At 45.0% G+C, this 15,995-nt stretch overlaps 1 protein-coding gene across 1 annotated transcript in view; it reads right to left on the bottom strand.

The window, feature by feature from the left end:
• Positions 1–15,995, bottom strand: part of TG (thyroglobulin) — a 177,346-nt gene that overhangs the window by 131,092 nt on the left and 30,259 nt on the right. Inside the window, exons 14-19 of the mRNA XM_081014526.1 lie at positions 14,492–14,604; positions 13,261–13,372; positions 11,914–12,114; positions 7,478–7,681; positions 4,200–4,354; positions 384–540 (exon numbers count right to left, since the gene is read on the bottom strand). Of these exons, the coding sequence (XP_080870652.1) occupies positions 384–540; positions 4,200–4,354; positions 7,478–7,681; positions 11,914–12,114; positions 13,261–13,372; positions 14,492–14,604 (942 nt within the window). The remainder of the gene's footprint in view (positions 1–383; positions 541–4,199; positions 4,355–7,477; positions 7,682–11,913; positions 12,115–13,260; positions 13,373–14,491; positions 14,605–15,995) is intronic.

The raw sequence follows: 15,995 nt of genomic DNA on the forward strand, positions 1-15,995 counted from the left end.
TATACACTACAAGTGCTGGTGTTATTACTGTTGGTCTCCTCCCAGTGCTGCCACTCCCATCCCAGTAGCTTATGCCTCTGGGAATGTGGAACTAGATATATTTTTGTTAAAGGCCGATTAGAAAGAGCAGAGGAGGAAAACCCTCAGTGATGATCATATTTAAGCACGGTTCCGTCCCAAGTGGATAGTTAAACCAGATTTTCCTCTGCAGTGTCAAATTTCAGGTTGTTTTTTCCCCCAACATTCCTTTAGTTCCAGGGAGAAACTGAAAAAATAACAATCAACAACCTCACAATTTTCCTGGCAGTTTTCTAGCACACGTCTATGAATAGGGAGACAGGAATCATTTTGGAAGAACGGGACACATTAACAGCTAAACCCACCAATGTTGTGCAAATCTGGAAGCGAAGCAGCTGGGACTTCCTCAAGAAAAGCTCTCCAGGTGATGTTCACTCCTAGACGGTCAGCAGCAAGGCACTGGACCAGCACAGAAGAATCATCGCAGACAGGAACAGACACCAGGTGTTCAAAAGCATTTACCTTAAAAAGAAGAAGAAGCCAAATATTTCGATGCATGACATTTTCACCTGATGGGTGTATTACAAATGGGTGGATCATGGTGGTTTTGCCTACCTAGCAAATGATGGGAGGCGAAGGGCTTAACCAAATGAGGTTGATGGCTCTGAGTGGTCTTTTTCTTTGTGTGTCACAGTTTGAACAGATAGAGACCGAAGCAGAGAGAGACTTAAGACAGTGGGTTTTTAGCAGAGGAAGAACAGTTGGAGTGTAGTTGCTCTGTGGTAAATTGATGCAATATTATGGTTATGCTGCCTATTGGAGGAGTCTGCATCTTTCCACTATGCTCTGATTGCATATGGTAAACTAGGTAAAGGTAAAGGGACCCCTGACCATTAGGTCCAGTTGTGGCGGACTCTGGGGTTGCGGTGCTCATCTCACTATATTGGCCGAGGGAGCCGGCGTACAGCTTCCCGGAGGTCATGTGGCCAGCATAACTAAGCCGCTTCTGGCGAACCAGAGCAGCGCACAGAAATGCCATTTACCTTCCCACCAGAGTGGTACCTATTTATCTACCTGCACTTTGACGTGCTTTCGAACTGCTAGGTTGGCAGGAGCAGGGACTGAGCAATGGGAGCTCACCCCGTTGTGGGGATTCGAACAACCGACCTTCTGATCAGCAAGTCCTAGGCTCTGTGGTTTAACCCACAACGCCACCCGCGTTCCTTCTGGTAACTAGGCTATATGACAAAACACCAGAAAATTCCAGTGTTTTCTATCACTGCAGCATGTAAACAAGCTGCTCTTGCAACTTCCTACCACAGGAGCACAAATCCCTCTTTATGTAATAATTACTGCTCATCCATCTAAGCGATGGGCAGGGTTTGTGACCCGGCGTGGGCTTCCTGACCCTGGGTGACACCCCTCCTTTCTTGCTGGCCATCGCTCCGCCCCCTGCCCATTCAGCAAATCAGCTGCTGGCTGGGGGGGGGGCGGAGTGAGGTCCAGGTAGGGCAGGCTCCAGCCGCCCGTCTCTCCAGTCTGTCTTTGGAGAGCAACAGGTTGGGAAAGGCTCTCCTGCAAGTTTGCAGACTGTTCACGGCTTTGCTGGCTGGACCTGATGGGAGTTGTAGTCTAAAACATCTGGAGGGCACAGTTTGAGGAAGCAGCTGGAGGGAATGAATGGGATGCTGAACCAGTTTTAGCCAAAGCAGGGTGAGATGACAATCCTACCAGCCTTCCCCATGAATTCTGAAGCGCTAAACAAGGCACATGCTAAAATAAGGCAGGCCAAGTGGAAAACCTTTTATGTGACTTGGCAATCTTCAATATAATGACCATAACGCACTGGAATATATATCCTTCTACATTTTTTGAAGCTGCCCAAATGAGCTAGGTTTTCCGGTGCACATTTGTTTTCTTAATTATCCCAAGCTCTGGAAAAGCAGATGTAAAGGAAAAGGGGGAAATGTATTTCGCAATGCCCCCAAAAGTTAGTTGGTTCCGTTGCCAAACTTGACAAAAGTTGGTTCTTCGTAACGTTTAGCTGAGGACCAAATTAGACACGATGAGGCACTTCCCCACTGGATATTGGGAAGGGTGATATTAGTTTACTTGTGCACTGACCCGTTCACATCCACACCTATTTAAAGCACCATTATATCACATTAACATTCATGGTATCCCTCAAAGAGCCGTGGGAATCACAGTTTGCTAAGAGGGCTGAGAGTTGTTAGGACTCTCCTAGGACAGTTAGGAAACTAGGGATCTGTGTGATATAGTTGTGCAAAATTCAATCTTCGACCGACTGCAATGGCTGCCAGTTGGTTTCCAGGTGCAATTCAAAGCGCTGGTTTTGACCTATAAAGCTTAAACAGCTCAGGACTGCAATATCCTTAAGAATCGCCTCTCCCCATATGAACTGACCCGGGCCCTGCAATTATTACCCAAAGTCCTTATTTGTGTGCTTCCTCCACGAGAGGTCAGACTGCTCTGGTCAGACCTCACCTGGAGTACTGTGTCCAGTTCTGGGCACCACAGTTCAAGAAGGACACTGACAAACTGGAACGTGTCCAGAGGAGGGCAACCAAAATGGTCAAAGGCCTGGAAACGATGCCTTATGAGGAACGGCTAAGGGAGCTGGGCATGTTTAGCCTGGAGAAGAGGAGGTTAAGGGGTGATATGATAGCCATGTTCAAATATATAAAAGGATGTCACATAGAGGAGGGAGAAAGGTTGTTTTCTGCTGCTCCAGAGAAGCGGACACGGAGCAATGGATTCCAAACTACAAGAAAGAAGATTCCACCTAAACATTAGGAAGAACTTCCTGACAGTAAGAGCTGTTCGACAGTGGAATTTGCTTCTATGAGAGGCCCAGAGGTCAGCAACACAAGAATGGGCCTTTTTGTGGACTACATGGAACTGGCGGAAATGAATGGCGGAATCCGAGACCAGGGAGAAGAGTCGGTGGAAGAAGATTGGAAGAAATTTAAAGTTTATTTACAGAAACATTGTAAAATTAAGGAATGTTAGAAGGATGTTGGAATGAAGTAATGTGGTTTTAGCAGAAATGCTATAAAGGATTAAGAAAAAACAGATTGTTAAATGGTGAAAGGAGGGAAAGTAAAGTTACAATATATTAAGATAAAATAGAGGACAAAAACTGGAAAAGATGGCAAGGACTTGCTGAAATAGCTAACTGAACTAGAATACAAAAAAATGGAGGTGTGAGGAGGTCAAGGAAACAAACAAATGAAAGATAAATTATGGGAAGATTTATTGTATTTTTTTCTTTTTTTTCTTTTTTCTTCTTTTTTTTATTGTGATGTGATGTTCTGTTTTTCTGTTTAATATGCTGTTTTCTATTTTTTCTTTTTGTAATCTTTTAAATTCTAATAAATATTATTTTTTAAAAAAAGAATGGGCCTTTTTGTGGTGGCTCCCTGTTTATAGAATGCTCTCCCCAGTGAGGCTGGCCTGGCATGTTCAGTACATATATTTAGACACCAGGCAAAAGTATTCTTCTCTCTCCCCACCCCCACCCCCGGCCATTGATATTTTAAACTGGGGGAGGGGGGAGATTGTTTTGCTTGTTATTATGTTACTGTATGTATTTTTGTGCTTTTACACTGTAAGCAGCCTTGTGATTCCTGGATTATTATTTTGTGTCTGACCCTTGAATTAAGGATGGTGTATAAATTAAATAAATAAATACGTTGACCCTTGGATCGCCTTGGAAAGCTGCTATGAATTATTATCATTATCATTATCATTAATATTATTGCCAAACTTAAAAATGGAAAGTGTGATGCTGGTGGTCAACAAAAGAGGTTTAAAGACTCTCTCGAAGACAAATCTAAAAAAAATGTAGTATAAACTCTGACAATTGGGAAACACTGGCCTGTGAGCGCTCCAACTGGAGAACAGCCTTTACCAAAGGTGTTATGGGCTTTGAGGACGCTCGAACTCAGGACGAAAGGGAGAAATGATCTAAGAAGGCATGTTTGGCAAACCCTCATTGTGATCAACTCCCGCCCAGAAACCTATGTCCCCACTGTGGAAGGACGTGTCGACCCAGAATTGGCCTCCACAGTCACTTATGGACTCATTGTTAAAATCGTGTTCATGGAAGACAATCTGACTCGGCTACGAGTGATCACCAAAGAAGAAGAAGGTATGAATACCTGAATATGACAAAAGCCACGGGCCTTCATCTCATCCAGAATAAAGATCTGGAATGCCCCTAGCAACTTGGAAAAGTCTGGACCACAGGTCTTCTCAGGAGGCAAGACGAGCTGGAAGTGGGTTTGAGTTTGAACGCTCTGGAACGGCTGGAGCCCTTGAAGGAGAACATAGGAAACCAGTGTTATACAAAACACTCAGACACATTGCCTGTTCTCTCTATTATTATTTTACATACATTTTTCAATCTCCTCATCAATGGGGGCAGAAAGCCAAGAATTCAGACTGGACTAGCAGCGAGTGACTAAGACAAAACCCAGCTTCTCTTTCATTATCCATATCTAATGCTGGAACAAAGGCATTTCACGTGCAAACCTGTGCACCTTAGGAGATATTTGCACCATAAAGCTGATTAATTTTCAGGAGGACTAATGTGTAAACTAATGTGGAAATGTGGAGAAGTGAACTTTAGGCTGGAAAAAATGAGAAACCAGCACTGACGGATTCGTTCATCCCTAGTGCTAAGAATCCAGCTGCCCACTAGCTGAGGGTTATACCCAGTGACATCCTATTGCCAAAAGGACCTCCACCTGCACTATGGAATTTCACCTCTTGCTCCTCTCTCTATGAGCATCACCCCAAAAATGTTCCAGAGGGGTCAGGAGGGGAGCCAGAACCAATTTCGGGGTTGTAGAATAGCAGGGAGAGGGCAAGCAGAAGTCCTTGTGCCAACAGATTGACTTGGTTGGATCCAACCCATAATTTCTCCAGAGGCATCTAAACGTATACATTAGTCTGTGCACATTTTAGGCTAATTTGTACATGAACCTGTGTCCCAAGTTCTTTTAAGTACAGTCATAGCTTGGTTATCGAACGGCTTAGCTGCCGAACAAATCGTCTCCCAAACGCCGCAAACCCTAAAGTAAGTGTTCCGGTTTGCGAACGTTTTTCGGAAGCTGAACTTCCAACGCTGCTTCCGCTTGAGTGCAGGGAGCTCCTGCAGCCAATTGTAAGCTGCACCTTGGTTTTCGAACGGTTCCGGGAGTCGAACGGACTCCCGGAACGGATTAAGTTTGAGAACCAAGGTACCACTGTACCTAGCAAAAGCCCTGTTGGACACAGAGGGACTTGCTTCTGAGTAAAGATGCAGAGGACAGAACTATAAAAGAGATCAGCTTAGGGCTGTTTTGTTCTCATACAGGTTTAAAAGGTAGATTGGTTACAAACACAGCCAAAAGTTGAATGGAGATAAACTGCATGGGAGGGGAAAGTCCATTTAACCTGATATGCAAATGCAAAACGCATGTCTTCCGCTGTTATATGCGGGTCACAACTCCTTTCTATTCAAGAATGTCGACATGCCCAGATGGTTCATCACGTGCAGCCAGAAGGGTTAGTGGTGTGTGCCAAGATTCAACCCCCCCCTCCAATATTTGCTTTTAATCTTCCGGGGGTGGGGGGGGTGACTCCGAATGCCAAGTGGCTGGGAAGGCAGTAAGGATGGCAATAAACCTGGAGGACCAATTGCTTCCAGCAGCAGCAGAAAAATAAAAATAAATCTATATACAGAAGTCACCAAATTCTGGAGATTACGTGAACTGACAGTAGCTGCCAAGTTCAAACATCTGGTCCTCATCTGTTTAGCTCAGAGTAAGCATCTCCATCAGATTCATCCAAAGCTTGGAGGCAAATCTCACTGAAGTCACTAGATCTTACTTTCAGGCAAACACATTGAGGACGGAGGGGCTGAGGTTTTTAGGAATTGGCGATTTTGGAGGCCACGGGCTAATCATTTGTCCCTCCCGCGGCAGTTCAGGAGTAGCTACAGACCCAAAGCGACTCTTATTAAATCCTCTGATTTTCCACAATGTTGTTCATTTGGAAGGTGGAGGTACTAAATGCAGGGGGAACAATTAAGGATATTGGGCCACATCCAAAAATCAGGCTGGAGCAACAGAGCTTCCTCTTCCATCTGCTCCTATAGACTTCTAAAACATTAGCAAAGGGAGCGATCTTAAAAGATAGTGGACTGGATCAAGGCTTAGGTCGTACTTAGAGTAGACCCACAGAAATCAATGGGACTTGAATTCAGTGTTACTCTAAGCAATAGAGGCTAGTCTGTTGTGATTATTAATATTATGCATGCTGAAGCTGCTGGATGAATTAAAACTGACTCTTGCATTGAAATAGAAAATCTCCAGTCCAAAAATATGGTTCGAAAGTTTTACTCACGGAGTTTAAAACAACTTGAAAACAATGAAAATTGCATTGTTAGTTGCATAATTTCGGGTTTCTTTGCTTAGGGGGTGACATTTGGTGTGCCGCCTGCCTGCGACTCCCAAGCCTACCCTGAGCCGTCGGGGGAAGGGATACTGTGCAGCTTTGCCAGCAGCATTCCCCCCTTCTGCCTTCATTTTGACAGCTTGGGGGAGGCTTGGGAGTCGCAGGCAGGCGACACGCCGAGTGTCCGCCATGGGCGGCTCGCTCTGCCCCCGGCTGCAGGGTGTGTGCACCACTCCGTGAACCCAAGCGGCTATCCTGTGCCTGGGAGAGCACACTCTGTTGGGATCGCCGTTTGACCAAGCTGATAAAGCTCATCTTCCTCCAGCCGAGTCCCCCAACGTGATTGATGACCTGATCCTCTGATAAGGCTCCAGGCACATCCCCCATTCAGCAGAGAATCAAAGCAGCACACGGAAGTGATGAGATTTATGGCTACATTGCAAAGAGTTTTATTGCCAACTACACAGACCAAAAACACATCCTCTCTCTGTGAGAGCAGAGAGCAACTGAACAACAAAGGAACAAAGGAACAGGAAACCAGTACGTCACATCCGTCTCCCATCTCCCGTGAGACTTCCAACAGTATGGAATGTGTGGAATGTAAACAGAGTCTTGTGACTCCAAAGCACTGCTCAGTGGCAAACGGAAATTAACATCCTCCACACCCTGCCACTCTAGGGAGCGTGCCCATCCTAGGTGTCCTCTTTTATTTGTCCCCTTGTCCGTTTCAGTCTGTTGGTTAGCTTTTCTAGTAAGGCTGTTTCCCGTACGACTTGGTACCAGTGGACCACGGTCACTCCTGACAGGTCTCAGCTCCAGAATCCCACAAACCCCCTCAATGCAATCAAAAAAGAATGGGAGCACGACATAGGCTACAAAATAAACCCTACCCAATGGACTAAAATCTAGCTTTTTCATGGCCATGCTGAATTCTCTACTAGCCACAGCCCAGCAGAACCTCCGGCCAAGTCAGCAAACTCTTAACTTCTGCACTTACTCTGGCAGATCTGGGAATGGGCTGGATCTCCTAGCCAGAGGCCAGTCTCCGTATCACAGAGCAGCAACTCTTCTCTGACACTGTGGAAGCCTGGAGAGCAAATCACTCGGCATTTCTGAGTTGTCGGAGCATCATCGGAGACACCGCAGAAAACGCCACCGTTGGTGACATAAGGGGCATCAAAAGGCAGGTGGCACCAAGGACCTAGGAAGGACATTGTCAGCAACAGTTACACACAAGTTGTCTCAAATCGAATTACGAAGCCGTGAGTGGCAAATGCAGCTTATCGATAATTCAGACCAAACATACTTTGAGAGAAATGCAATCAGATTTCCCAAAAGCGTTCACGCAATGTTAACTATGCACAGGACAAATCTTACGCCATCTTATTAACAGACGAAGGCCAAAAATTACACCATGGACTGTGATCTGAGCTAATGAGAAATAGCCTAGATGAACAAGAATGATATTGTTTTCATAAATGGATTAATCGCCTTCCATATGCGAATCTCAAGGTGATGTACAAGATACAATAAAAATGGCATAAAAGAGTAAAAAAACCATGGAAAACAGCAATTATTTATTATTTTTTAAAAAAACACTGATGATGATAAAGTAACCATGTTTCACCCTATCTTCAGGGTGCTTTAGAATCTAAAATTGTGTACGAGAGAGAAAAAGTCCTGCTAATTTTTACAGCAGCTCCCAGTTCTTTCACATTCCTGTATCATTTAGGCCTGCAGGAATAGCGTTTTTGAAACATTTCCACACGAGAAGATAATCCCTTACAAACAAAAAAAGGTAGCAGAAGAATGAGATGGCTTATCAGGAACACGTCTCCGTTGTGCTAGCTTTCATCTTGCGAGGATCCGTGGGAGAGCATTCAGAAACATGCTCTCTCCCACCTAACCTTTTGCAGGCTGCAGTGGTACAGTTTACTCAGCCACCTTATCATTTTTCCATCCCATTCTCCCTGCATCTGTAGATCAAGACTTCCTTAATTTCCTCTCCCGGCAAATGTGCACAGTGAGCGGGGATGGGGGTGGTGGTATGTGTACTGAGATACGTGGCGTTGAAATCCCCAACATGTACAGCAACAAGAAAATGCTGGATTTCCCTAACTAGGCTAGATGCAAGGAGCAAAATGACTACTGGGGGAATCTCCCTCATACGGAACTGATTAGTTTAATGGAAACCTCATTGGACGCAATGGGCATTCCAAAGTTACTACTGGTCTATCTTAAGATGCCTCTTGTGATAAAGAGGATGGGTTTATTGTTCTTTCCCACCCCAGCTGTCACATCTGCCGACAGCCCGTGTTCCCATCTTCAAGTCACACCCAGAATTGCAAACAGACTTTTGCCTCGTTGCTGGCTTTCTCCTCAGAGTAAACTGGAAGATGAAGAGTTTGGATTTGATATCCCGCTTTATCACTACCTGAAGGAGTCTCAAAGCGGCTAACATTCTCCTTTCCCTTCCTCCTCCACAACAAACACTCTGTGAGGTGAGTGAGGCCGAGAGACTTCAGAGAAGTGTGACTAGCCCAAGGTCACCCAGCAGCTGCATGTGGAAGAGCGGAGACGCGAACCCGGTTCACCAGATTACGAGACTACCGCTCTTAACCACTACTCCACACTGGCTCTCCACACTGGAAGGGGTGGGGGTGGGGAACAAGACAAAATAAGAATCTCACACAGATCACGGAATTGAAACCTTGGTCAAAACTGGCCACTGAATAAGATTTCAAAATTTGGATTTTTGGTGTTAGAATAACGAAGCTTCAGATTAATTGCAGGAGAACCCATAAACTCATTTCCAAAGCCCAACAGATTTACAGACCCTCCCAACTTCCTAGGAACAGTCCAGGATTTACAGAAGCCATCCCAGTTTCTGATTTGATCTCGGAATGTTTCGCTTTTCCTTAGGACGTCCCTATTTTCATCAAAGAAATGTTGGAGGGTCTGGAGTTATGTGACCCCCGAGCCAAGGACATAAGCTGGGGTTTTTTCTGGGGGGGTGGAGGGGTACGCATATTCCTAAACATGTTGTGAATCTTTGTACTTTTGTCCATTTACTGTATTTATTTTTCCCAGATTGAACTATAAAATGGTGGTTTTCTTGAGTCAAAATGAGAGTACTGCTAAAAATTGTTTTTAGGGGGGGGGAGCACAGGACATAAGTAACTGTATAACCTTTAGAAGATATCTGAAGGCAGCCCTGTACAGGGAATGTTTTTTTAAAAATGTTTAATGCTTTATTATGTTTTATATATCTATTGGAAGCCGCCCAGAGTGGCTGGGGCAACCCAGCCAGATGGGTGGGATACAAAATAAAACAACAACAACAACAACAACAACAACAACAACAACAATGGAATAAGTCAAGGTAAAGGGGCCCCTGACCATTAGGTCCAGTCGAGGCCGACTCTGGGGTTGCGGTGCTCATCTCGCTTTATTGGCCAAGGGAGCTGGCGTACAGCTTCCAGGTCATGTAGCCAGCATGACTAAGCCGCTTCTGGCGAACCAGAGCAGCGCATGGAAATGCCATTTACCTTCCCACCAGAGCGGTACCTGTTTATCTACTTGCACTTGGATGTGCCTTCAAACTGCTAGGTTGGCAGGAGCAGAGACCGAGCAACGGGAGATCACCCAGTCGCGGGATTCGAACTGCTGACCTTCTGATCAGCAGGTCCTAGGCTCTGTGGTTTAACCCACAGCACCACCCACGTCCCACTAATAATGGAATAGGGCATCCCTATTTTCATTGGGAAAATTTTGGAGGGTATGGATTTAAGTACCTTCATAAGTCTGTACTGCAATCAGGTTTTATAGGGCTTACAAAGGGGTCTATGTCATCTGCAAATTAGAATAATAGCTTTGGAAGGTTATATTGGAAGTCATTTAGTCCAAGGAAGGAGTTTGTGCCATGCATAGAATGGGAAAATAGCATACCAAGGAGAAGGTTAGGTTGGACTCTTCCCACCGAGGGGAGGGATTTGGGGGGCAAGAGAGCATTTTGACCCCGTCAACCTCCACCTGTAGTCTGAAGTAGTACAGTCCAGGAAAAAGCTTTATCATTTGGTTCTGCTATACATATATATATATGGATTAGCCCTGAGAGCCACCAACTGGCATGTCCCCATTGGATCCAGGGAAGAGTCACCTGACAGCCTGACAGCCAATAGCAGCTTCCTGGGACAGATGGTTTTTTGCTGCAGTTCCTCTTACGGTAGGCACAGATTCATCCAGCTGCTTCTGAGAGCAGATCTGGAACTATAATGTAATCAGGCATCTATTCCATTTGTAGAAATGACAAACCTAGACAGCATCTTAAAAAGCAGAGACATCAGCTTGCCAACAAAGGTCTGTATAGTTAAAGCTATGATTTCCCCAGTGATGATGTATGGAAGTGAGAGCTGGACCATCAAGAAGGCTGATTGTCGAAGAATTGATGCTTTTGCATTATGGTGCTGGAGGAGACTCTTGAGAGTCCCATGGATTGCAAGAAGATCAAACCTATCCATTCTTAAGGAAATCAGCCCTGAGTGCTCACTGGAAGGACAGATCTTGAAGCTGAGACTCCAATACTTTGGCCACCTCATGAGGAGAGAAGACTCCCTGGAAAAGACCCTGATGTTGGGAAAGATGGAGGGCACAAGGAGAAGAGGACGACAGAGGATGAGATAGTTGGACAGTGTTCTCGAAGCTACCAGCATGAGTTTGACCAAACTGCGGGAGGCAGTGGAAGACAGGAGTGCCTGGCGTGCTCTGGTCCATGGGGTCATGAAGGGGACACGACTAAACGACAACAAAATTCCATTTGTAACTTTCTGAGACCTCAGAGGATGTGACATTATTACACGCCCCACGTAAACAATCCCGTGAAGACATTCCAGTGTGATCTTCCTAAGGCTACCCAGAAAGCTTTTTCAAACGCAGGTCTCCCTATTTCATGTCCAGCACTGCTTAACTAGCTTTTCAATCATGCAGAAAAGTCTCATTGTCAATGCGTTCTCTGGAATCCTAAGTGTAAGAACTCCTAGAACTCGATATCTATCTATCCATCCATTCATCCATCCATCCTATCAATCATGACCTGGAGATAGAGATCGATAGATTGATAGATCAATAGATCAATAGATAGATAGATAGATGATAGATAGATAGATGATAGATAGATAGATAGATAGATAGATAGATAGATAGATAGATAGATGATAGATAGATAGATGATAGATAGATAGATGGATAGATAGATAGATAGATAGATAGATAGATAGATAGATGATAGATAGATGATAGATAGATATATTTCATTAAATTCTCAAAGTTCCCACATGAATCCATGCAATGCAAACCAGCGTTTCCCAGTGTGCAGATTGGCCACAACCTCTCTAACGAAAGCACAAAACTGCCCAGACTTCCAGGTTCACTCACGTTCGCATGAAAGCTTTTTTCCATTGATTCGTGTTCCAGGAACCTCCTCTCCGTTCTCAAAGACACACCAGCTGCTTTCCTGGTCTTCGGTCCGTTGCACGGGTGAGAACCCCCCACTGCGGCCTTCACACTGAGGGATGTAACCTCGACCCATTTCCCGCAAGAGAGCCTTGGACTCCAGCATCTTGCAGTAACTGGGGCCTTTTGAAGAGGAAAAGAGAGATGGTGAAAAAGAGCCCTATAAGGCTAAATGCATGGCTATGGGCAAAGATGAGTTTTGCATCTGGGCTCAGGGGGGGAGCACTAACAGTGACCACCCCAAAGAGCTCAATCATTGGGCAAGGATATAAGGAATTAGGTGGTCCTTGACAGACAGTGTACCTAAATATTATCATTATCATTAATTAAATTTGTATACCACCCTCTACCCATAAGTCTCAGGGCAGTTCACGAGATAAAAATGCATCTGTTAATGGAAATAACATACAGAAATGCATTATATTAGGTAGAATTGCTGACAAAACCCATGTACACATCTGTTGGAAAATTCTATTCCACCTTAAGTTGCAGACGTGTGAGATTGTTACATGTCACATGTCTGTTTACGTTCCAGCAGTTTGCTGGGAACTTCCGTTGTGTATAGCTTTTGCTTTTGACTCTCTCTGAGGAGACGAGAGACGACATGTTTCCTTTATCATGATTTATGCTTAATAAATCCGTAGCTTGTTAGTATGTTTCCACAAGCCTCACGCCACTTCTGTTTGCGCAGTACGCTCTGCTGATATAGTGTGCTCAGGCTTTGAAGTCTGAGTCACTGATTTACGTCACACCAGAGGTCTGGGTTTCGTCACGGCTGGAAGGGCATGATCCAGAGGTCCGTTCTTAACCCGAAACCGTTCTTAACCTGAGGTGCGCTTTCGCTAATGGGGTCTTGGGGTCTCCCACTGCTGCAGCACCGCCGCTGCACGATTTCTGTTGTCATCCTGCGGCAAAGTTCGCAACACGGAGCAACTACTTCTGGGTTAGCGGAGTTTGTAACCCAAAGTGGTTGTAACCCGAGGTGCCACTGTACAGTGATATTTTTCTAGTAAAAAAGGTGGTGGAACTCCCCATGAACGCCTCCCTCCTTCTCTTAGAATGGCAATTGGCACCCACCTGAGAGGTACCGGAACTGAGTTCCGGAGAGTTCCAGCTGAAAAAAAACCCCTGTATGTATATTAGGAGAAAGTAATCCTAACACACTGACGAGAAAAGTGCACTGAGATGCTGAAGAATTTTCACAAATAAACTGAAATTGACAGGTTCGTCCATCCCCAAACCAGAAGGAAAGGTAAGGAAGGCGCTTACAGTGAGCTCTGCCATTTGCATCAACGTCGCTCTGCTGAAAGGCTTCGCCAGATGTTGGATCTACACACCAGGCCCTGGTTTCTGACTTCTGTAGAACAGCATAGGCACCAGTCTAGAAGGAAGCAGCTGCATTATAGTTGCAGAACGAGAAGCCTTCTGTAAGGCTGCTATTTATCTAAGGACCGTTATCTGAGAAATGGAGGGTTGCATCTAACAAAGTTATCCTTTTCGCTCAAGGACTTCTGCTTACGCTATAGGATTCTGCTCTCTCTTCAACCTCAAATGGGCAGCTAGTCATGGAATTCTACTCAATATTGACCCTGAGCAGATTCCAATGTATTGTTAGCGGAGTAAAAACCTAAACACGTTGCAGGATTCCCAAAAAAATAGACCAGAGGCAATCAATATTTCATCCAGCAGAGCTTTACTGCTACTGAAGACAAATGAGCATAATGGTCACAAATCCAATACATTCAGGATTGCCGCCATCCATAAGAAATCCAGTTGCAGCAGACTTAACTTAAACTTACAATAACTTATAATAAGTCTGAACCTTAACACTATCAATGGACAGAGCACCACGCCAGAAGGAAAAGAGATAGAAATAGAAAGTGAAGCCCAGGCTCCTTCTGGCCTTACTTTTATAGTCAGCATGACCTTGACAGAAAGAGATAAGAGAACCAGATTAAGCCAGCTGTACTCAGCTTCTCTGAAGGAATAACCCAAACATCATGAACTTTCTGCTTGTTTCTTTCACACAGAGAAACTTCCGAAACCCACCTGAATTAGCCAGAAGAGGAAAGATCTCTACACATCAGATCAATACTTTCTGCACTAAGAAATGCAAACTGACACAGCTTGCCAATAGCAACCACCAACAGCACAGGAAGCGAGAGAAGGAAGGAAGGAAGGAAGGAAGGAAGGAAGGAAGGAAGGAAGGCAGTAAGGAAGGAAGGAAGGAGCCTCCTAAATAGTTCATTGAATTTGTGTCCTTCGTAAAAATGGGTGACTTATCCCTGACTTCACTATTTACTACGGGGGAGGTAAATTGCGAGGGACACTTTGTTCCATCCCACAAATCACCAGGACTGGATTTATTTCATCCCTACCGAAAAACGAAATGCACGTTTTCCAAAATTCAGATTGGAAATGTGCACGGTTCAGATTGCAGTCCGATAATTCCTATAAACCAGAGTAAAAATCCGTAAGGTTTCAGCACTACTGGACTTGCCTCTGTACAGGAGGGAGCAAACAGGTCTGCTGAAGTAACATTAAACGTCAGTCCAGTCCGTCTCCAGCCAGAGAGTAAGGCATTCGCTTGGGAGCGTTGACATGGCGTCTGACCTGCATTAAAGTAATAGTTTTGGTCAGTCATGAAAGTTCCAGTCAGAATATCACCGTGCATAGTCAGTCGCTTGTTCCCCATGCAGATGGGATGACAGCTGCAGGGACTGAAAACTAAGGATGCAATCCAGCCAAGTGTATTACCACAGCAAGTAGTTGCAAATTCAGACACACAGGGAAAGCAGTAAGAAGTCAAGTCCATCCCTAGAGTAACTTTGATGACTTCAACAGAACCAGAGGGAAAGGGGTGTGTGTGTGTGTGTGTGTGTGTGTGTGTGTGTGTGTGTGTGAAATATGCTCCCTGAATCTGCACTGAAACTGACTCTCAGAACAAAGAAGTAGTTACAAAATACTGTATTTTTCACTCTATAAGACGCACCAGACCACAAGACGCACCTAGTTTTTGGAGGAGGAAAACAAGAAAAAAAATATTCTGAATCTCAGAAGCCAGAACAACAAGAGAGATCACTACGCAGTGACAGCAGCAATCCCTCTTGCTGTTCTGGCTTCTGGGATAGCTGTGCAGCCTGCATTCACTCCATAAGACGCACACACATTTCCCCTTACTTTTTAGGAGGGAAAAAGTGAGTCTTATAGAGCAAAAAATACGGTACATCTCATGTATCATGTACAGCTCATGGCCACCAATGGAATTTCTAAGGCATGGTATTGGTCCATTTATGTGGGTCGTCTTATACATGGTTAGCAACAGGCCAATAAGTATTGGTGGCCACAGCCAGCAGGAGATTGTCAGTGGCGATTGGGCGTGTGAATGGTTGCTGTGGCAAAGGGTGCTGCTGATTGGCTGTGGCTTCGGCAATTGGTCGTGGTAGTTACGGCAGCCGTGAGGCGTGCGTGCAACTGGCAGCGATGACACACACTCCACCCAGGAAAAGCTCAACAACTTTAGGCAATTTCCCCCACCCCCATAAAATTTTGTTGCGGTCCAAAAAAATAGGGGTCTGCTTGTACACGAGGGTGTGTTATACACTGAAAAATATGGTACAGATTCCTGCCTTGCAGTGGGTTTGGCCTAGATGACCCTGGAGCCAGTGTGGTGTAGTGGTTAAGAGCAGTAGACTTGTAATCTGGTGAACTGGGTTCGCTTCCCCACTCCTCCACATGCAGCTGCTGGGTGACCCTGGGCTAGTCACACTTCTCTGAAGTCTCTCAGCCCCACTCACCTCACAGAGTGTTTGTTGTGGGGGAGGAAGGGAAAGGAGAATGTTAGCCGCTTTGAGACTCCTTCGGGTAGTGATAAAGTGGGATATCAAATCCAAACTTCTCCTCTTCTTCTTCTTCTTCTTCTTCTTCTTCTTCTTCTTCTTCTCCTTCTCCTTCTCCTTCTCCTTCTCCTTCTTCTTCTTCCTTAGGATCCCTACAATTCTAAG

Source organism: Podarcis pityusensis, assembly GCF_964106645.2.
Source record: "Podarcis pityusensis genome assembly, chromosome: 7".
NCBI lineage: Eukaryota > Metazoa > Chordata > Lepidosauria > Squamata > Lacertidae > Podarcis > Podarcis pityusensis.